The 22,942-nt window shown below is 43.6% G+C and overlaps 2 protein-coding genes across 5 annotated transcripts; both read right to left on the reverse strand.

Moving 5' to 3' along the window:
- Positions 1-115: 115 nt before the first annotated feature.
- Positions 116-14,066, reverse strand: LOC120817607 (tripartite motif-containing protein 3). The gene is made up of 13 exons (XM_040173991.2): positions 13,843-14,066; positions 6,624-6,796; positions 5,867-6,107; positions 5,604-5,755; positions 5,327-5,507; positions 4,491-5,220; positions 3,810-3,913; positions 3,552-3,719; positions 3,294-3,462; positions 2,934-2,993; positions 2,655-2,725; positions 2,165-2,305; positions 116-2,072 (listed from the first exon to the last, which is right to left on the reverse strand). Exons 2-13 carry the CDS (start codon positions 6,767-6,769, stop codon positions 1,920-1,922), a joined length of 2,316 nt encoding a protein of 771 aa, XP_040029925.2. The 5' UTR covers positions 6,770-6,796; positions 13,843-14,066; the 3' UTR covers positions 116-1,919.
- A 915-nt stretch (positions 14,067-14,981) lies between these two features.
- LOC120827417 (inverted formin-2) lies at positions 14,982-22,372 on the reverse strand. Of its 4 annotated transcripts, none has more exons than XM_078100160.1 (12): positions 22,103-22,372; positions 20,974-21,537; positions 20,158-20,219; positions 19,505-19,607; positions 19,290-19,405; positions 19,112-19,212; positions 18,923-18,993; positions 18,723-18,830; positions 18,524-18,594; positions 18,315-18,432; positions 18,065-18,229; positions 14,982-17,977 (listed from the first exon to the last, which is right to left on the reverse strand). In XM_078100160.1, exons 2-12 carry the CDS (start codon positions 21,352-21,354, stop codon positions 16,733-16,735), a joined length of 2,541 nt encoding a protein of 846 aa, XP_077956286.1. In that variant the 5' UTR covers positions 21,355-21,537; positions 22,103-22,372; the 3' UTR covers positions 14,982-16,732. The 4 variants fall into 4 exon arrangements, with proteins under 4 accessions (XP_077956286.1, XP_040046214.2, XP_077956318.1 ...); XM_040190280.2 differs by having other exon boundaries at positions 19,290-19,375; positions 22,103-22,303; XM_078100192.1 differs by lacking the exons at positions 20,158-20,219; positions 20,974-21,537; positions 22,103-22,372 and adding an exon at positions 20,016-20,153 and having other exon boundaries at positions 19,290-19,375.
- Between the last annotated feature and the right edge of the window lie 570 nt (positions 22,373-22,942).

Consider the following 22,942-nt stretch of genomic DNA (forward strand, 5'->3'; position numbering starts at 1 on the left):
CTCCCAAACATTTCATTCCTTATCACCGCCACTCAGTGATTAAGTTCAACATGCAAATTTAAACACAGATCCAATTCCCCTCAGTGCAAATCCAGCATAAAAACTAGATAAACAGTTCAGTAAACCATGTGCTTTTATTACCAGTGCATATCCATAGAGAAATCCAAATGTGTATTGGTGAGACAGAGCGCAGTGTAAAATGCTTCAGAGACCAAAGGTGAGCCTTTGTCTCTCTAGAGATGTCTGGCATTCCGTTTGGCAACAAGTCAAACAACAGATCAGGTGCATGAAGAACTAGAGCATCCTGGCTGACTCAACGGGTGAGTCGGGTCACATCCTGTTGATCGGGACATCACTGCCTCAGGGAGGTGAATGTTGGGAGTTTGGGTGTAGAGCACAGTGCAAACCAGGAAGTCGCCCTTTTCTCACACTTTTGCTGCGGCACTCGCTTTCCTTTGGACGTTACGAAGAACGAACACAAGGGGGGCGCGAGAGCGGCCTCCGCCCTGCCGACGCAGCTTCTTCAGTCGCTCATGGCTTGATGTCGCGCAGGCAGAAACTCAGAAATAACGTTATCAAACAACAGTATCATATTTGAGTGGATTCTCAGGCAGAAAAGAGTTTGCTGACAAATGTCATCTAATGAACTATCAAATATGTATCAAACTTTTTCCTACTGTATGTAAAGGCCAAAAAGAAGAGAAAACACTGTAAAACAGAATTCATATGCCCTCTGGGTCAATTTCATGGTTTTAGATTTTAGACTTATTTTCACAAATTAACAATTTTCTCACACCATTGAAAGCGGATACATGAAAAAAAAAAAAAGAACGTGTCAAATTGTTCCATTGAGGTGCTAATCGAATTTGGATGTAGTTCCTGAGAAAAGTCTTCATTCTGGTTTATAACTGTTGAATAAAGCTCTTTAATTATCAAAAGCTATGAGCACATTTCCTCAGCCATAAACGTTAAATAGAAAACCTTTTTGTAAAACATCCCAAACAAAGATGGGTTTATGGCTTTGAGAAAGAGCTGCCGGAGTGCACAAACACTGATCAACATTTTCCTTTTGGTGGTTGGGGTTGGGGCACTGAATTCTGTTTTAAGATGCGAACCTCTAAAGAAAAAAAGCACATCAATTTAGAAAAATAATTTGTAAATGCTGTGCTAGTGTATAAAAAAATTTAAATTTAAATTATGTTTTTGTCTTTATTTTTTTCCTTTTAAAACAACATATATTAACAAAAAAGATTATTGTGCTGCTTACATTAGCAATAAATATGACACTCTTCAAAAAACACTTTTAAACAGCGGCTTAACATCCTGAAAACCTAAACTGCTGCTCTCTGAATAGCCAAAAGGCTGTGTTTTAAAATCATAGCACATACATAGGGCGTGATCTAATATACACAATATACATTTATGTATATACAGTACATACAGCAAATCAATGCACAGATGGTGATGACTTTTGTTTATGGGAGATGTCAATAACTGAGAAATTGTACATTTCATTGCTGGAGAAGCGCTGTTCATTTCACTGCAAGCATTAACTAGTTTGTGAGAAAAGCAACCGATAAGTACACTGTGTCATTGCCTAGTCATTAAGATAAAATAAAACTTCATGCATTTGGACAAGTTATGGCTCTTTAAATACTTCAACCTATATCCTACCCTGTCCGGTCTCACAGAAAATGTGGTTGAATAATACCATCAACAGCGTACAATGCACAAAAAATGCCTTTGGACAAAAGCTGTCCATAGCTTGAATTCCATTACTTGTCTGAAGGATGCTACATTATCCAACTTTACAAACAACCTTCAATACACATCAAACGGGGGTTAAACTAATTAGTTCGCACCCGGTGGAGAACATTGGTGGGGTCGTTGTCAGTGCTTGCAGTGGCCGAGGCGGCGGTCTACTGCAGGTAGCGGTAGACTTTGAAGCAGTGGTTCCCAGAGTCCGCCACCGCCACATGCCCATCAGATGTGAGGGCCAGCCCCTGAGGGCCGTACAGTGGGTCCGCCGATGTGTTGATATAGGACAGGAAGGACCCGGAGCTGTCGAACACCTGGTTTGTCACACAGTACAGAGGGATGGGAAGGTGAGAGACTTACGAGTTTGCTCGCTGCATTCGACATGTTGTAGTTTTCTCAAGCTAACCTGGATACGACTGTTGCCCCAGTCAGCAACAATGATATTTCCGTTGGCATCCACAGCAACGCCTGTGGGAGCATTGAACTGGCCGTTCCCTTCTCCGTGGGAGCCGAATTTAAAGAGGAACTCCCCATCTGCGTTGTACACCTGCAGAAGAGATTTAACAGGGAAGAGAATGGAAAAACAGTTCCACATAAAGCACATATGTTAAACAAGCTAAAGGGCATATTGCTAAAATTATTAAATTATGTTATTTTTTCTGACATTTGTTTGAAACCGAGTCATTATTAAATGCGTGCTTGTCTATTTCAATTGTTTCATGCGCAAAAAAATGGCAGCCATGGTTATTTATAAGTAACCTAGCAACTTATTTAGATTACTAAATTTAAAAGAAAAAAAAAAATGGGGTGAGAGTCTGTCTGATATTTTTACAACAAGACGTTTATCCACAATACTTCCAATGCAGGTTTACAACAATAAAGAATGTACGCCATACCTTTACTGAATGGTTATGAAAGTCTGTTACCACAATTTCATTTTTGTTATTTACGGCCACAAAGTGAGGACCTGGAAGCAGCAGAGGAGATGAGAAAAGATGAATCATTGTCATCTTTACAACATTTGAGAAGAAGTGCCACAGTATTTTGGGACCAGGACACAGAGGTACTTTGAGAGTTAACGGGAGACAATACGGGAGACTTGACAGAGCTGAAGCATTAACATATAAAAAGAACATTTATTTGTAGTTCATATTCACATTGAATTAGTTACTTACTGAAAACAGGGCCAGATTTACTGAGCTTTTGTTCCAGTGCAATGTTTGCACCACTTTTTTCTAAAAGAAAAGAAAGGGTCCATGAGAGATATTCAATTGAAAAAAGGGTTTTCACTGAAATACTGAAATATCAACAACTGAAGTTATATACACAAGGGATTCCAGTTACAAAGAAACATTGAGGTCACTTAATAAATCAGATATGTACAAATTTACATTTCTGTAAAGCATTGATGATGAATAAAATCTGTAAATGTGGCCCAACCTCATGCCATAAAACATGTTGCGTATCCAGTCTTACTGTAAGAGACACTGTTAATTAAATGATCATAGGTACTTGTGCCAAGCATAACACGGTACCTGCAAAGTGTCTGTCTGATGTTCCTCTGGCTCCAAACTTTGTCACCAGCTTCCCGTTTGATTGGAAGATGAAGACACAGCAGGCCTTATTATCTACCGTGATGATATGTCCATTCTTATCCACGGCCACACCTTTGGGCCCCATCAGTCTCCCTGCTCCGATTTTGCTCTGTGGCAAACAGAGGGACGCCGTAGTAATTCAAAGGAACGTTCTGAATTTGTGCAGTAAAAACATTCTTCTTGGTTAAGATCACTTACCTTGAACTTGCCATCGGAGGAGAAGATGCTGATCCATCGGTTATCGTAATCAGCAACAATTATGTCGCCATTCACGTCCACCGTGACCCCGGTGGGCCTCTGCAACTGCCCAGGGGAACGACCTCTGACCCCAAACCGCATCTTAAACAGGCCATCATTTGAGAATACCTACAAAAAAAGAAAAATAATTTACATAAATTTGGAAAAAGCTACATAATTCCCTACATTTATATTTCACACCAAGAGAATGACACTGACCTGTATACACTGGTTGTTGCTGTCTGCCACAACAATCCGTCCATTACTGGAGGTGGAGATGCCTTGTAGGTTAGTGAACTCTCCTTTATCTCGCCCTCTTGTTCCTATTGCATCAACAAGACATCAGGCCGCATCAGCAATATGCGTGTAAAAGAAATGCACACATTGGTTCTCTGATCTCTTAAAATGTTTAGCTTCTGTTGGACATTTTATATATTAAACATCATCAGGGACTAATTATCTAATCTAATTATCTAATCATCTAGAGCAGCGGTTCCCAAACTCAAGAATGCCGCGGCCCAATCTGAAATCTGAAAATCTTTTGCGGCCCACCCAAACCTTTAATCTCAACTCTGATCAAAACATAAACTAGGGATGATTAACCGACAATGTATGTTTTGTATACCATTTTCTCCGGAGCTCATATATATTTCCTTTAATACTACGAGAGGGCGCCCCATTTGACATCATTTTATATTAATTTCAAACTTTTCAAAATTGAAAATTAAAAACATTTTATTTATTTATTGTAAATGACCTCTCGCGGCCCACCTGCAGTACCTTCGCGGCCCACTGATGGGCCGCGGCACACACTTTGGCAATCGCTGATCTAGAGAAAGAACTCCGGCGAAAAAACAGCACAGAGCAGCAGTTACCAGAATTAAGCGGCTCTTCACCCACCCACTCTGTAGATCAGCTCATCCTCGATGGGGTTTTCCTTTTTCTTGGTGGTGCTGTACATGCTGGAGGGTCTGCGCACAGCTTTCTGTCTAACGTGACCTCCTCCTCCGCTCGGAGATTTCACTCTCCTCTTCACGTCGTCTGGCGACTGCAGGACGTCTGACGGCTTGACGGCGCGCAGTCGGAACGGACTCCCCCTCACCGGTTGCTCGTACAGCAGCAGGGAGAAGGTGAATTCTCCCTCGGAGCGCATGGTGTAACCGACCTCGTAGGTGCCGTTCTTGTTGTCCACCACCTCCGCTTCGGTGCACACTCCGTCGGCAGAGACGATCTCCGCCCTCAGAGCGGCGTTGCCGGTCTTCACCAGCTCCCCGTCCTTGTCCTTCGTGGTGACTGTGACAGTGGTGTGCTGGCCGACCAGCGTGTGCCGCAGACCTTCGCCGGTGGCGACGCTGGTGTGGCCTACAGTCCCGGTCGTGATCAGGACGCCCAGGTTCTGAATGGAGCGCCTCAGTCCATCGGTCTCCACCTGGCATTCCAGGTGTCCGTTTTCGTGGGGATGCTCAGGAAAGGTGTGGCGTGCCAGCGCGCTGACCCGCTCACCCATCTGCTTCTGGACCAACAGGACCTCGGTGGCGCTGCCATGGCTCAGGGCCTGCTCTGTGAAATTACAGCTGCTTTGAATGTTCTCTTTGCCCTGAAGCAGAGAGGTCAGCTGGGCTTGGAGAACCTACGAATGTCAGAAGACAAAAAGGCCGACAGTCAGTGGAATTTGTACCCAGAACATATATATGTATATACATATATATATATATAAAATCGGAATTATCTCAGACCTTCTGCTTAGTGCTGCAGATGTTCTCAACCTCGGTGATCAGAGCGGTCTTGCGTTGGTGCAGAGCCTTCTCCAGCTCGTCGAAAGTGCTACTGATCTCAGTCACTGCCTCGTTTTTCCGCTCTGTAAGCTGCTTGGAGATCTCGTTCACCAGCTCGATTGCAGCAGTCAGCTGAGGTAGTCTGCCAGACGAATGCAAAGGAGACAGACGTACAATTAAACTTTCAAATGACCATTTTCAAACTGCCAAAGATCTTCCAAATACAATCAAACCCAACCTGTTGCGCACAGCATCCAACTGGTTTTTCAGCGCCGACTTGTGCTGTTCCAGCACGTCCCTCAGCGGAACCGTCACGTGTTCCCTGTGTTCTCCTTCTGTACACTCCAGACACATGGCGGTTTCGCATGACTCGCAGTAAAACTCCATCACCTGCAGATGGTGCAGTGGCGCACAAGTCAATGGAACATCCTATGTATTTCTACGAGTAAACATGCTTACAAATTCAAAAAAGACGCTGTGCAACACCGTCCGTGTGCTTACCTTGCCCTCGTGGTTGGGGCAAGAGAGCGGCTGACAGGCCGTAGCTGCGCTGGCCGACTCCAGAACATTACAGGCCTCGGGTCGGCTGCACTCTGGGTCTCGCTGTAACACCTCCATTAGGTTTGTGATGAAGAAATTGTTCTGCAGGGCTGCCACACCCTTCTCTGGCAAGATAGAGGTCTGTCTGCATACTGGACAGGACAGCGTCAATGACTGCGGGGGGATGTAGTTCTGAAGGCATCTGCGGAGAGACAAGAAGCAAAACAGGTTTTCTTAGACTTGCTGAGGAGGACAATACGACTCTGGTCCAAACAGTTTGGCCCGTGTACGACGGAGAACAACAAATTCTTAAAATAACTGCACGACGTGTCACGAGTGGGAGCGACAGAGTTGTGGAAATGATGGCTCGCTGCCAACAAAGCTGCTCTTTAAAAGAATGCAGTCTGTTTTATTGTGGCCACGCTAAGTGATTGATGCCTCACATCACGCAGAAGCACTGAAGATGAGAAAATATTTGGCATGAGCGGTGGGATTTTGGGTCATTACACATTGTTCCAAATGTAATGTTAAAATATTGCTTTTAAAATACGTTATGGCTCAAGAATTTCATTACATACTGCGTTTCTCCTCCATTCTCTCTCATTGTTTTACTGTTTATCTTTCCACTGCCATGTTAATCTCACCGCACTATTTAAATGCATTGAATGAAAGGGGGTGTGCAAAGGAAGGACGTTTGACGGGTTGGATCGGGGCTTACTTCTCACAGAAGGTGTGCAGGCAGGGCAGGACCTTGGGGTTGTGATAGTGATCCAAGCAAATGCTGCAGACCAGGAACTGCTTGTCTATCTGCCTGACCACGGGGCTGGTGCTGCCGGTCTCACGCTTCGCCATAGTGAGGGACATTCAGAGGGGACACAGAGGCCGCTTGAACTGCACACACAGGGAGGGGAGAAAGGACAGAAAGGTCATGAAAGCCTCGAGGGAACATTTTTGCTTAACCCTCCCTCATGAGCAAAGGAAGAAATGAGTCACAGTGCCGTTAACACAACGAGACCTCGTCCAAAGCCTGATGGTATCTCATGCACTCCCTCCCTTATTAAACCGGGTTTGGTAAGATGAGCGTATGATTCTTTCACAAACAACGTGTCAGTCAGAGGTTGTTTCCCTTTAAAAATGAAAGACGTATGAAGTTACTGAATTGGAGAAAAATGAACATGTGATAATCAACACCGGGGGGCAAAATCTCAGTGACATTGATGCGGTTCAGGAGCCAAAGTGTTTGTGTTTACAGCGATGCTACATAGAGAAATACATGCGTGTGTCAAATATGCAGGTAACAAATATTTTTGTAAACATTTCTATTGTTGAATCCCAGAGCCTGTGGGTGTTCTGTTCAGATGGTGGCTTCTGTTACATGAAGTTATATCACTGGGTCAGGTACAGATTATCCGAGTGGGCCGATGACATGCTGCACATCTGTCACATTTTACATGAGCGCATGAGGGATTACATGAACAGCAAAAACACACCGTTTTGATTTAGTCAATAATTGCTGCTTGTAAAACGGCATCAATCTGTATTTCAGGTTCAGTTAAGTTCAGCCCAACCTTTGGCCTAGTTAGGTAGTTAGCTTGTTCGTATTGTGACATTACAATGTATTCTTTTCCCAATTCAGTGGTACAGAATCAGAAACCATCATGGCTTCTCGGTTTCATTTTTTTCCCCTCCACAAACCGTCTTCCAAACCCCTTCTGTCAGACGACTGAGACACAACATTGTAGAACGCGCGCCATCATCTTAGTAGTTTTCACTTCATTTCTGCTTCAGTTGTCGCTAAAAATGTCAGCCGCGCATCGTCCTGCAGTGCACATTGCACCGTGCCTCCACTTCCACTAGATTTCTTTACAGATAGATGGAATATAAAAGTAGAGGGCTTCCATAAAAATTCAAGGAGTGGTGTCAGACTGAGGGTGTGTACCACCGTCATGTTGAATTACAGTCAAACGTATCGCTCCGTAGAAACGGCGGCTGTCCTGGAGAGACTGCCACGCACAGATGTTATTCCCTTTATTTATTTAGCAAGACCATTGAGCAACAATCCTCCTGATTACGTTCTTACATGTGGACGAGAATCATTTAGCGCTAGAAATACTCAGTTGCTTCATAAAACACAAAGAAAATCGCAGAACTTCTGGTTGGCTGATTCAATGCCGCAAGCTGCCCTCTCCTGCACAACGCAACAACACGGGAAAGAATATCTGAAACAACTCTTCACAAACAAAGTGTGTCCAGACGTTGTTTATATGAAGTGGAAAACTGTCCCGCGAATATATGAGTGGCTGAATGAAAGGGAACCACCCTGTTTGACCTGTTTCCACTGCAAATAAACTAAAATCAGATCAGATTTGGATCAGAACGTAACGCATTATCAGTAACTGTGAAATATCATTCAATATCAGTCACTGATGATATTGTTATTTGTAAGTTTTGAGAAAAGATCCAGTTTAACAGAAACTCGATCAAGTGGATAACAATATGGATTCAACACAAAAACAGAACAAATCTAGGAGAGTAGTTTGCACTTTATTTAACAATGAATACACTCCATTCATCCAAGTTAAGACATGGTCTATATCGAATTCATTCTAGAAAAATACACACAAACCTTTCCTTATAAAGGAACGTCAGCTCCAGCATTAACTCTGCATGCGTCACAGCTCTGGGACTGTACGCTCCTCCAGCCTCGCCTCATCTCTCATCTCATCTCCCAGCGTTCCAACAACGCGGCTTCGTCTCCCCAACTGCTCCCTCAGTGGGACCTGGGATGAGGCTGATCAGGCCTGCACATCACCCGACACACAATAACAGCTACAGGCCTCTTTTCTTCGAGTAACGAGAGGAAAGGGGAAGCTTCAACACGTCACTGCCTAAAAATGCATTTCCTTGACGTCTGGTTGGTTGGAGTTCAGGTGCCACCTGTCTGTCTGACAGACTGATGTCTATATAGAGATGGGGGGTGGGGTATGGTTCACAATGAATTGGGTTGCCTGTGTCCCATGAGCAAGCAGGCCTCAGAGGCAGCTGTCCCGCTCCGCAACACAGAGCAGATCTGACAATGGCATTCCAGATCTGCTCAGAGCTCACTACCCCTCGGCTCTTCCCCTCCCCGCGTGGTTTTTCCTTCTTTCTATTGTCCTCCTCACTCTTCTCTCTCACGCAAAAAAACACATAGATGCGCTCATAGCAGCATCAGCAGGCTCGATCCAAGCCCCCCGAAGTCTTGCAGATTGGGGTTCTCCTCCCTATGTGACGGCTGGGCCTGAGGAGCACGGAGCTCTGCGAGGCCTTTCAGCCGCTCGGCCTCCCGTTGCCGTCTCCTCTCTAAAAGGCCTCCCCTCCCTTTAAATGGACTCGGAAATGCAGCAGCTGAACAGTGACATCAGGAGGAAGCTTGTGAAGCCAAAGCCTTCAGGCTCCTCCCAGTTCGGGTGGCTAGATTCTCCCTTTAGAGTTGCAACCATACAGCCCCCCCCCCCCCCCCCCCCCCCACCTTCCCTTCCTTTCCTCCCTTCCTCCCTCCCTGCGCGTCAGTCCTTCTCTCAGCAGCCCTCCTTGGCTCAGTTCCTCCCACTCACCTCAACACAGAAAGTGGATCCCTTAAAAAACAGTCGCTCCACCGCAAAACGCATTGAATTACCGAACAAATGATTGTTAAAATACATTATCTATCGCAGCCTAAATACATGTAACAATGCATTCTTATACAGGGGTGAGAATGGGCTCTAATATATCAATAGTGTAGTATAATACAAGCCTGTAAAGTACAATGTTCCGCATAATCCATCAATTGTGGGATTCAAAATGGCTTTGAGACGTGCAGTAATAATGGCAGAGGAGTGCAGAAACATAAATCAGCTGTGCTCTGTAATGTTTGAAGCAAAGCGTTGTCACAGGAACTGCATGATCAGCACTTCCTATGAGGTCACCTTTTTAGTTAGGCAGAAAATCCAGCGAATGTGAATGTTGCTTTCTACATTGCACAGCGTCCCTGTCCACTCTCACCCTGCATCACAGTTAAGTGGCTTAACGTCGTCCTGCAGGGTCAAGCCCCGTCTGCCATCTGGATTAGCGTCTCCCAGACTCTGATGACACCAACACGTCCAGTCAACTCAAATCCTAATCCCAAATAGCAAACACCTCATTCCACTGCACATAAACCTGGCCTGACGCGTGACTCATATTCTATTGCCATCGGTAATGCAGCACAGAGCAGTAGCCATTTCTCGCCCACGGACCAGACTACGAGGAGTTCTTTTTTTTTTTTTTTCCTTGAGGTGAGCCGTTTGTGAGCCAAATAACTCCTTGACTTCTAATATGAATGGGTTAACTACATTTCGGCAACACGACCTCACATTTAGAGAAAACATTGCTCTCAGCCGAGCAGCTCAGATTTCGTGCCCTGCTTTTCACCGCTCCCATCAAGTGCTTGTTTCTTTTAGTTGTAAACTCGGACCAGAGAGTCCGATCCAAGCCGAATGCTTTCGGCCGACCATCGTTATTATTTGGATCATCTTGGCTAACTGGGACGTGGTTCTAAAAAGAAATGTTGCAATTGAGGGCTTTTTATAAGGCTTTCATGGCTACAAATTAAAAGTGACCAAAGTCTCCAGGTCAAAGATCTTGAAGATGTGGTCTCAACTAAAATGGTCGATTAGGCCAAATATGAGCACATGCAACCTCACCCATGAAATATTTAAACTGATGATGTTGTACAAGCTTGTATTTTTGTTACATGTTTACTACAATCCCATCGTTGTGACACGATTGCCCTGAAAGTTAACAAACTTAACGGTGACTACTCAGGCCTGCAGGATGTTTGCACTTGGAGGGCCACACAAAGCAGTAACCCTGCGCTTCCTCTTCCGCTGTTTGAGCAAGAGACGACCACCTTTTCCTCAAACTGCGTGCCGCATTTTACACCCGTGTTACTGTAATTGCTGTACCTGGAATGGATTATTCTCACCACTTGTTTTAATTATTTCCCTGTGATGTCTTCTATTTGTGTCCCAGCAGGAAAGGCTTCAAACTTCAAACAGTTTTGTTTTTTTTAGCATTCAGCTGCGTGCTGGACGGGTAAACACAGACAAAAGTCTCAGTAACCTGAAATAGGAAGTGTTGGTTGGCCCTCAATGATGTGCTGTCCAGATTGTGGTTAAATTTAGACCGTTAGGTTTCCATCCAAATCTGTTCTCCTGCCTTCACTATGCTATAAATCTAATGAATTTGATGGATTATATTTTGTTGAACAATCAAGGGAGCAGATTGTAACAAAGAAGTACCTGCGTTTGACTGAAAGTGAAAGAAGACAGTTAAATAAACACAAGCATGTTTCGTATCAGTGATTTTAAATGAGCAGCAGGGATGTATTATCACCCACAAATGACATTTCTAATACACCATAGGTAGTAAATCAAAAAACAAATCAGAAATGTGTGATCCTTATGCCCATCTGGAAGGTAATTCGTTTCCCAAGCAGTAATAATCCAACTAACCTTTGTACTGTTTAGACCACACGGCCGAGGTAAACCTGAGAAATCTATAAAATCCAATTTCTGAAAGTACATGTTTGTGTTTTGAGAGTGTTGTGGGGCCAGTGAGGGTTCCTGGCTCTACGATGACTCATCAATCATTACTCACACGGCACAGAAACCGCTGCTCCTCAAACTAACAAGCTCCCCGGACACGTCACTGCATCAGTGCTGCAGAATTTAAGTATATTGGCAAAGTATGTGTGCACACCTTGTGCAAACACACAGGAATCCGACTCCCTTTTTTCCCCTCTCAATGTGCTTCCATTAAAAATAAAAACAAAAAACTGGAGACATGGACGAAAATTAAAAAACCACCAACAGGTTTGGAATGTACAGAAGTGAAGAAATAGGTTTAATATTATTAAATATGTTTGAATATTATATAAAATATATATATAAAAAGACAAACAGTAAAATAAGGATCCTTCAGTAGACCAACGTTGCAGCTGATGACTTTCATGTGCTTTTGTTCGAGGACATTAGATTGATGAGATCTGACCCCAACCGACATGACAGAGAGGGGTCGCATCATGTCAAGTACAGCAGTCAGCAGAGCTCTTAATCAACACTGACACAAAAAAGCTCTGCGTCCCTCCCAGTGAGCCCACCATCGCAAAGCCTGGCAAGAGACAATGCAGCAGGCATGCAGCGTGTCAGCAGGCACAACATGCAGTGCAAATTAGTGCTGCAGCCTCCCCCCCCCGCGACCCTCATCCACCTGCAGTCAGAGCTACATGGTGACGCCACGCCTCGCACATGTTATGTGACTGCATGCTTCTTCGCTAGGTTACGTTACGGTGCACTTGTGGTGCATCATCAACCAGTGGACGGGAAATCCATTTCATGAGAATTAGCTATATGACCCATTGATTATCTGTTGGGGGAAGGGATTTGAAATGTATTACAGGATTTCACTTTTTTAAAACGTATTTCTCTTTACACACATAGGCCAATGCCAAATTAAACAGTACAGTTAATAACTGCACTTCAGGGCAGTCTTTGTTGTACTGCGAGGGAACTTTGGTTTTCTACAGGCCCTATCGTCACAAGTCATAAATCATAAGAACATTTAACGAGATGGAAAATTGGAAATTCAAAACGGAGTCAAACAACCCATTTTTTGTTTCAGTAATTTGGGGCTCGTACCATTTGATTTCAGCGCGTGGGTTTAGAGAGAGTAGCCTTTGAAACAGGTACTGCCCCAGGCGTTTACTATGCTTATTTTAATGAGCACAATAAAACCTGGAAATCGAGTTTCTAAACCAATGACTGGAATGAACCATCATTCCATTTATCATTTGGTTAGATCCCAGTCTTGAAAACACAAAAATGATTTCATTGCGACAATAATAATAGGGCCAAACTACATTTTCATTTCAACATTTATGCATTCAGAGGTTCTACATAGTCATTGCTAAATGCTCCAACTGCCCTGTTCCTGTCCGCCTACAATTGCTTAAAATGTTAATATTTACAAAGACTTATTGAAACAATTCAGAGTGTAGTGGTGGAGACAACATAGCTGCCATTCCAGTAGCAAAATTGTACAAAAATGAAAAACATTGCTCATAATCTGCGTCTCCCAAGTGCACTCATACGAACTTGAAAACCCCTGATGTCCCGAGAGAGACAAGTAACCCCTGCTGAGCATCTGCCCTCAGGCACAGCACCCAGGACAGTCTGCAGCCTCCCTGTGACCCAGTGCAGACAGACAACACAGCACGACCAGCCAAACTGCCTCGTCAGCTGCACTCACCAGGCATCTAAAGAGAGTTTCACACTAAAAACACCCTGGACTCCAGAACAAAAGGCCTAACCAAAAAGGAACCACTGAGCCATCTGCTCACAGTCCAAGGAGGTTTGACAATGATGCATTGGCTTGTTGCTGCAGCACAATGCAACACGAGCACTGGCAGGGTGACACAAGCAAACAACACGCTGATTCACATGTCCCCCCCCCCCCCCCCAAACCCACTCATACATATTCAGAACCAGAGCACGGATGCATCGCTAATCCTCGAAACAAAAGAGCACGCATGCAGAGTGCAGCGCAGATGCCCACCTGCTACAGAGCCGGCGGGCTGCAGCCTGGGAGCTAAAATGGAGAAGCGTGTGGGCTGGTTGAGGAAGCGAGGAGGAATCAAGGGAGCACGGTTTCAAGTGCAACAGTTGCTCTCTCAGGAGGCTCAAAACACAACGCTTCTACTCCACGTTTTTGTATATGTCAAATGAATACATACAGAGCGGGCGTGAAATTGACCACATGCTAGGATGATCAATTATTTAATCTTCACCTCATCCCAGTCACTGGGCTGTATTATTCAGGGCTCCACGTGACGGCACAAACAAAGATGCGGTAGTAGAGAACGGGCAGGTTGTACTCACGTAGATACCGGGCCGCGGCGCGGGGCGGGGGGGGGGGCACGGGGGACGTGGGGTGTCAGCCTCGCAGGCCGCTGAGGGAGCTTCCCATTGTCAAGAGTCTCTGTCCTCCGCCACAGAACGCTCAGACCGGCCGACGGAAGGGAGAAGGGCAGGGTCCGTCTGGGAGAAAGAAGGGGACAGCGAGCAGCAGCAGGCGAAGGGGAAAGGAGGAGATTAGGGGCGGGGCTTACGCGCAGCATTGGTCAGGGGGCCGGTGGGAGGAGTTACGGGTCCCGGCAGCATATGGACCGAGGGGGGCGGGGTTATGCAAATGAGCCGAACTCTCAGGAACCGACCGCGGGATGGAGTCTTTCTGGTGCAAAGGGGTTTGGCTTGCGAAGATTCCGCCCTGTTGTCTTGAAAACGACAAAGGATGCAGTTTATTACCCCTCCGCTTCAGAGTGTCGTGTTTCGGAGTATTAAGACACAACACATGCACCGCTGAGTGAAATAACCGTGCAGTTTCATCTCACTCTCCCTGCATGACAACAGTCTAAAGGGAAATTGTGACAGCAGTGAGATGAGGGTGTCAAAAAGGCAGCGGCAGTGCTGCGAGATCTCGTGTGGGTGATACAGTTATTTGGGTGGAGTCAGGTGGTGGTGGGATGGCTGTTTAGATCAGGGCACTGGACTAGATTTTTTATTTTTTTAATCTGTGCGCAGACGGGAACAATCTACAATGTATTGTATTCTGAAGGTTCATCCGTGGGGGGTGGGGGATGGGTCAATGCTCCAGCTGTATTCTTATAAGGAGGATGACAGAACGCTGTAGTGGCAATGCGGTGTAATGTGGATGCACTGTGTGGGGCTGCTGGGGAGGTGCAGGCCGTAGGGAGTTGGTTGGGGGTGGGGTGAGGGGCAAACACGGTCCTCTCTGGGTTTTTATTCTGGTTACCATGGAGACTGCCTCCATCGTAATTTAGTCAAGACGGCTGTTTTAGTGTGGCAGCGGCGGTGAGCAGGTCACACAACAGTAACTCTCACTGGCAAGATTATAGGAGACAAAATAGCGTATTACATGGTTTGTATGGTGGAGATTACAAATGTATTTAAAAACATTTGTAACATATTTCAATCAGGCTGAAATGATGTACAATTAATTTATCAAATCATATTTTTATTTATTTATTGGGGCTAACCTTTATGAGGGAAAAACAAAATCAGAGATTGCTCATAGCAACTCCAAACTGCATAGTCCAGCAATAACCTCAAAACAAATACCTAAATAACAGCCAAATTAAATCTTCGACAGACGGTGGTGCGGCAGGTGAATCACATGTCTTACAAACAATATTAAAAATACAAGAAATATCAATTCGTGGCTGGTATGTTTCATCATCAAACATTAATTCTAAACTTTGTGAAGCTGTATACATTGTATTTTTTCCTATTTTAGAATATAATTTAACATATAGTGTAATAGTATGCTTCTACTGTTGATAGGTGGAAAGCAGAGTTATCTTGACATCTGAGCTCAAGCTATTCTTACTCAAAAATATGTATTCATACATATTTAACACGCTCACAGATTAGAAATACAAACAACTTGATTTAGTGACCATGTATTTTTTTCTCTCTGTAATTATGATAGCTTCCGCCTTAATCTTATACATATTTTATACCAATAAAAAAGACATAATTTTGATACTCCATATGGGCACTAAGCTGTGGCCTCAGTAGCTCTGTGTATCTGCTCCAAGCCAGTGGAGACAGTGGGGTTGTTGTCGATGATGTTGGCATTTGCACTAGCAGAAGAAAATGAATGGAGGCTGGTTCCTTCATATCATAAAAGCCTTAACCCTTCATTTTTGTTATGATTCAGTGACAAACTTTCCATAAAGTCCCATCATTTTATGCTTTCGTCTTACACATTAATTTACTTAATTTACTTCTGCAAGGTTGCAAATTTCAACCCTGACAAAGAAATGGCTCAATACCATTTATCCAAACGATGACAAGCAATGCTGTCATTTCAAGGTCATGTCCAGGAATTAAAAAAAAGGTTTAATAGCGCGTGTGCTCACTATTCTTTCGTTTTCTAGGCAGTGTATTGCACGGAAATCCACAACACCCACACTTCCTGAGCAGAGGTTTACTGTGTTACTGTTGTGCTCTGCCACCTAGTGGTTCAACATAAACAAGGACCTTCTTGAACCAAAAAAAAAAATACATTTTGTAACCCAATTCACCAATATTACAAACAGTGCTTTAGCACCAGCAGTGGTAAACGAATGGCGGCATGTTCGTTTACATTATAGAACGACACCAGCGGTTGGACATTTAACTTTACAACAATGAAAGCCTACAACACAAAGAGGCAAAAAACGTCTGCAAGTATCAAAATATAAAAACAAAAATTCAAACCCAGATTTTCAACTTTCTGTGGTCTGATGTTAAATATTAATTTACTTTTTCAATACAATCTGCAACAGTGCACTTTTCAGTCATGACAAAGAAATGACTCAGTATTTCAGCATTTATCCAACTGAGAATTTCATTTCAAGGGAATATTAATATTCTGCAAATGACAAGTTTAACAATGCTTAGGCTCATTGTTCTTTAGTTTACCTGGCAGTGTATACCGTGCATGGAAAACAACGACAACACCCATATTTTACTGTTGTATTCTTCCACCTAGTGGTACAACATAAAACAAATGGTCTTCCTAAAAAATAAAAAAAAGACACTCTACAACCATTTTGCAAGAACAGTCTCTCCATGTCGTCATGTGTTCTTTATCAATTAAAAGATAAGAAAGAAATTGAAATTAAATATAACAATACATTATAACCAAGGATAATACTAAAGTTACATGAACTGCCCTGACCTTAAATGCGATACACGTCAATGCTCACACAGCAGAATCGTTGCCCTTATGGACGGTTTCCTTGCTGTTCTGCACTTTGCTCAGGTCTCCAAGGCGTTTTAAAAAGTAAAAAAATAGTCCAGAGTTTTCAGTTTTCTGTGTACTTTTGGGGGGAATTTCTTCAGCATTACTTTGCATGGGACTGTCCGTGAGCTCCCCCGATTCCCCCACTTCGTCTTGCGGCCCATGAGCATCACCATCGGAAACATTCGGCTTGCTTGGCTTTTCTTCGGAAACAGAATTCTGGTCTTGAGCACTACATTTTTGAAAGTTGTGAGATGTTTCAGTAAAATCAAACACTTGTTTTGAGGAACCTTCTGCTGGTACTGTCCCTTTTTCCCTTTTGGCAGAATGAGGAGTTCTTACTGGAGGCAGAGCAAACAGATCGTGTTCATCCCCCTCAGTTTTAGGGACTTTGGTAGGAAGAGTATGGCGGCGGCCAAGGTTACGTTTGGAGGAAGTTTGAGGATTTAGCAAAAATTGTACTAAATCATTATTGGTGGGGTCTTCAGGATATCTATCCGTTTCTTGATCAACCGTGCGTTGTCGAGGCAGGCGGGTACTTGCACCAGGAGATTTCTGATTTTCCGGATAATGGTCATCAGATGAGACACTACTGCGGCTGTTCTGAAAGCGCAAAACCTTTTTGGATGCTTCACGCAACGTTTGAGCCTCGTCCTCATTATTATCCTGTAGATCTTCCTCACTATCATCAGTGGCAGCAGAGAAAGATCTGCCTGCGGGCGAAACGCCGGTGGTCCTACCGGTCGGCTGTGTCGAATCTGCTGGCTCCTCTTTTCTGGAGATGTTCCCATCTTCTTCATTTTGAATGCCACCTTTTGCCCAGCATTCCTCGCCATCGGACTGATCTTTTTGCGAAAGGTTCTCTGTGAGTTCAGCTGCTGAATTCCACTCTTTTCTGAACATGTCGTTACTCTTGAAACCTCTCAGTTGTTTTCCAGCTGGCAGGTCTACCTTACATGTCATTCCTGATAGGCTCCCCTTGTCGGGGCTGCCAATCGCGGGTCCTTCATAAGCGGAGGAGGGCCTTCCGGTTCTCCTTTGGGGGACACCCTTCGTAAGGAAGTTCTGTAGTATTGACTGCAATGCAACTCCATCCATTTCCTTGTCTCTACTGGAGCAGGTGGCTGTGGACCTACGTTTGCTGGCGATCTGCAATCGCTCTCTGTGTCTGCGCTTCACCTCTGCCACCTCGCGAGCCTTGTTTTCCTGCAGAAAATCCCAAAGTTAATGGATCAAACAAACTTTTTTTTATATACCTTAATTGAGAAAATAAATAACAGAATGCAGGGTTACCTGCATAGCCCGCATAAATCTCTCACAAAAGGAGTTGAAAATGGAGAAGCACTCCTCCAATTTAAACGTGGTGGGGTTTTCACAGAAGTACTCAGCCACAGAGTCACTCACTGACTGCAATTCCTGAAGATCAGTCTCTATTTCTGCCAAGCAGACTTCAGCCTCCTAAATGGAGCCCAGATAAAAAACATATTAGAACACTGCAATTCACACAAAGTAAGCTAATTTCCCAGACAAAAGGCATCCTCACTTTCAGAAAATCCTCCATCTGCTCCTTTAGGTCTTCTTGCTTCAGGGTGTCCGCTTTGGCAGATTGAACTCTTATTACCTGTTTGTCAAACTCTGCTTCAATTTCACTTTTATTCATTCTAAGAACAACAAAAAAAAGGATTAATTAAGATTAATGATGGTACAGCAGATAAAAAGCGGGATAACGTATGCTTGTGTCAGATCGTTTACCTTGCTGCAGCTTCAATGTGTTTGAGTTGGTCTGTAAATTTAAGAAGTTCCATATCCACCTTCAGAGCTTGCTGTGGTGAACAGGAAAGTTTGTATTTAAAAAAGATAAAAAATAAAATAAAAATAGATTACCATCCCAAACATATTGTAAGATTCAAGAGAACTCTGCACTGCAACCAGAGTAATAAAAGTTACTTGCCATCACAACATAATGCATAAGATTCATTCCGGGTTTGTTTGCTTTGGTATCCACTAGCTTTAACAGAGAAGCCATTCGGAAGCCAACTGCACTGCCTGCATAGCCCCCCTGTGACGAAATGAAATAATGAGACTCAAAAATGAACAAACCCATAGAAGAGACCTTCAAGGCTCTACCATCCCATATTATACATTACTCACCGCATTCATGTAATTTCCAGTCTTCAGTACCAGCCGAATGACAGAATGGAGATTATCAGACTCCAAAAGCTCTGAAATAAGACACACATGGTGAATTCAAAGTTTAAATTAGTTTACCACTAGGATATTTTTCAAAATCTGTCACTTGTCCTACAAATTTCAAAATGCAAGAAAAAACAACAACAATACCCTTTCCAGCTGCTGATAAAGTGCCAATGCATTCTTTCATATCATTCATGAGGGGGAAAAACTCCTCCTTGAGCACCAAGCTGCTGAGACGCTCTTCGTAGCTAACAGACAAACATTATCCATCGTTAGCGGACTACTACTGACATTTGACACATGGAATGGCATTCGGACGGCTCACCTGGGAATCTGGACTAGCATTAGCATAAACAGATCGGCTTCGGGTAGAGCGGAGTGGTCGCCCTTAAAGCTGACCAGCTGCTTCTCCTGGCGAAACAAAATAAAATAGCATGGATCCTAAAATCAGTGTTATTTGAATTCACATCGCAAGCAACACAATTGTCAGATCGACAGATAACTGTAGAAATGTGGGAAAAATATAGAAGTAGCAAGTACCTCCCCTTCATCTGGCAGCAGCTTGCAGAGCTCCCTCAGTTTTCCAGACGCAAAGCTGCGACTACTTCCAGATTTGATTTCTTCAATCATCTCCTTTACAGGCCTGTGCAACGTGGTGGAGAGACAAATGGGCTTGCAGTTATCTTGATGTTTTTGTTGAGGGTTGGGATTGCAAATGACTGGTGTGACTTTGACACATTTACTTAGTTTGAAAAGAAAAACGGGCTGCTGATATCAACAAGCCTCTGCCTGCTCGAATAGTTTTCCAAAAGTAATTAAACAAATATGAGACTTGTTTGGAGAATAACACAAGAAGTTTGGAATAGTTAAGACGATTGTGTTGGAATATAAGTTGTTTTGCTATTGCAAATGCTTAATTATGTATAGTATGTTCTCCATTTCCATATAGCATGCCAAATAGCCTTGGGCAGTACATTTACCACTCATACATAATTTATGATAGTGTTACTAGGACAGTAACCTGTGAATAGTCAAACAGTGTACGTCAGACCTGTCAGGACATGTCGGCTTTCAAAACGTTGTGAATATGATGCAGTCGTGTTGCTGATTAGTCTGCTTGCCCCATCCTGTGTTTTACTGTGGAACATGACACGATCATTGCACACACCCAATGAGAAACAACGCTGACTCACCGTTTGAATTGCTTGAGGAAAATTCCAATGTTCATGCTACTCTTGGAGCTCAGGATGGAAACCTGGGAAGGTGAAACGGACACAAACATAATCAGCTCGTCAGTCGCTCATATGGTTTAATTATTATAGCAGTGCATTTAGTATCGTGTCCCTCAGCTTTCCAAAAAGACAGTTGATTCCAAAGGTTAAGGATTCTTAGAGTTGATTGTATTGAGCAATCGGGTCAAAGATAGCGTTTCCTCAGTGGCGCTCTCAGAATATCTCTTAGAAAATGGGACAAAGTAAAAGTTTGAAGGGTCGTGAATAGATATGTTTTGGATTAAGACGCAACCTTGACTGAATGGCAAATAAGTTTAAACAGCAACTTGAATGCGGCGCACAGCGCAATACAGAAGCAACTTCAATGCAGAGCACAAGTAGAATACGATACAGATCTGTGAGGACACGGTTATGCCGTCCTTTAGTAAACAGATTGAAGAATAGTGAGACTCCACCCTTCTATTGAGACAAGCAGCACATTACTGCTTTCTATTCTGGTGATCCAATGTACAAATGAAATGATAGTTATTCTAATGTCACAAGGGAAGAGATAAGAAATAAAACTAAAGTTACATTTCCTAAAAATCACATGGAATAATTGTATTTGGAATAAGCTCAACAGAAGAGATCCAAATCCAATAGTTTGCTGCCAGGTCTAAAGAAATTCTCTTCATATCTCAGCATTACACAACAAAAACATCAACCATTTCAATTAACTGCTACAAACTTTAACAAGGTTAAAGAGTTATTCATGGATCCTGTGGGTGGAGAACTCACCGGAACGCCCCCCGAGGCAGCAGTCGGCTGGCCCCTCAGACTCTGGCGTTTCAGGGCCTTGAGTTGTTGCTGGTTCTGCTTGTGGCTGAACAGCTCCTCCATGTGATCAGTGTCCAGCTCATATTCCCCATCGGTCTTATCCGCGGTCCAGATGTTGTGCTTTCCTACCACGCTGTGTTTAGGGAGGGTTTCCCAGTTGAAATTGCGCATCCTGGAGCGCCGGAGCGCTCCCTTGGCAATGGAGCCAGCGCCATGTAGTGATGGAGGAAGGCCAGGGGCTGGAGGTGGAGGAGGAGGTGGTGGTGGAGGGGGAGGAGGTGGTGGAGGGGGAGGAGGTGGTGGTGGTGGAGGAGGAGGAGCGGGAGGACCTCCTTGTTGCATTGTTTTTCAAGGAGCGCTCAGCAGGTTTGGGGAGCAGTCATCTCCGTCCCAAAGACAGGATTAAAAGCTATAAAAATCTGCAACTATGAACTACTCCAAATGAGCGTCTTCATGGAACTGTGACTTTGTTGTTGTGCCGGAGGGACTTGTTAAAACGTTGTTTGATAGGATGATACATCCAGACTGAAAGAAAAATCAGGGTGGGGACAGATTAATACAAAAAGGTCTATGAAACAGTAATTAGTGTAGAATAAAACATTCGCCGTCTCCATTGTAGTTCAAATTAATTACATGAATGCTTCAAGGGTTGTCAAAACCTATGAAAAGCACAACAATATAATCTATAACGCGCTTTGGAATAGCAATGTGGAAGTTATCCAAAAACTATCAAAAACCTTGCAATTTGTTGTGGGATATTAGTGGCTATATTATAACAAGTATACGTGAATAGCTATTGAGCATATATAATGTATTCTCTTAGACGGAGTTAGTCACTCTTGAAACTTCAATAAACTTCCAGAGTGACTAATTCAGTCCAAGAGGATTTACACAAAATAAATTTGCAACATGCAAATAAAATGTACAAATTTAAAATAATAAAGGCTACTTGTTGATTGTAAAGGCCTCGTATATAATTCAGTATTCAACTCAATGTATCCAACTTAATCGATAAATTAACAGAACCAGCATTTGCTTCAAAGTTTGTTAACACCAACGTCAACATAAGGAACTTAAAACGACAACACACCTCTGTTTTAGATTCATCTGCTGCCTCGTGATCCGAATGTCCGTATTTTCTCTCTCCTTCTTCCTCTTTCTCCGTCGTCTCGTTACCTGTTAAAAAACTTTTGCCCGACGACGACCCGCAGAGCGCGAGCGAAGGTTTGTCGAAACTGCGCGAGAGCGCCGCGCGCCCAGGTGTCATGGCCGCCCACTCCTTCCCCGGCGCGAGCGGCTGCGGGATTAACCCGTTATTTATCTGGGCTTGTTGGCTTTTGTTTGTGGCCACGCTGTTTCCTGTCCAACTGTCGTGAACTTTTAGTGAGCTGGCTTCGCTCTTCAGAGACTCTCCTGGCGAGAAGAAAAGGCTCTGCCTGATAGCGGCATTGATTTGTGAACCTGGAAATTATACCGTGTAAGAAAAACACTTGCAGTGCATTTATTTATTTTTGTCAGCCACATTAAATTAAATAGCAAGGGAATAATCAGTACAAACGAAACCAAATGCTTTAGTTATTAATTAAGCCATTATCGAACTTGCACTGCAAGTGTTTTTCTTTTATTTTTTTTATTAGGGCTGGCTTAACTCTGTCGTGTCCTGCAGTAGCAGCAAGCACTTGAACTCTGACCCAGAAATGATACAGTTTCGATCGCTTTTGTACACAAATAAGTTGTCTACAACTGTTTGAAGATTTCTAAGATTAAGGCAATGTCTTACAGGTTGCAAAGATACTAAACAACTGGCTGCTCCACATACAAATTAAATTTCAACTCTGTCTTCAGCAGGAATGGCTTTTTCACTTTTGTGTCTTATCCCTGTGAATGTGTATCAAGTGAAGTAGTGAGTGACAGTAGGGAGAAAACACAT

The sequence above is a fragment of the Gasterosteus aculeatus genome, chromosome 1, assembly GCF_964276395.1.
Source record: "Gasterosteus aculeatus chromosome 1, fGasAcu3.hap1.1, whole genome shotgun sequence".
Lineage (NCBI taxonomy): Eukaryota > Metazoa > Chordata > Actinopteri > Perciformes > Gasterosteidae > Gasterosteus > Gasterosteus aculeatus.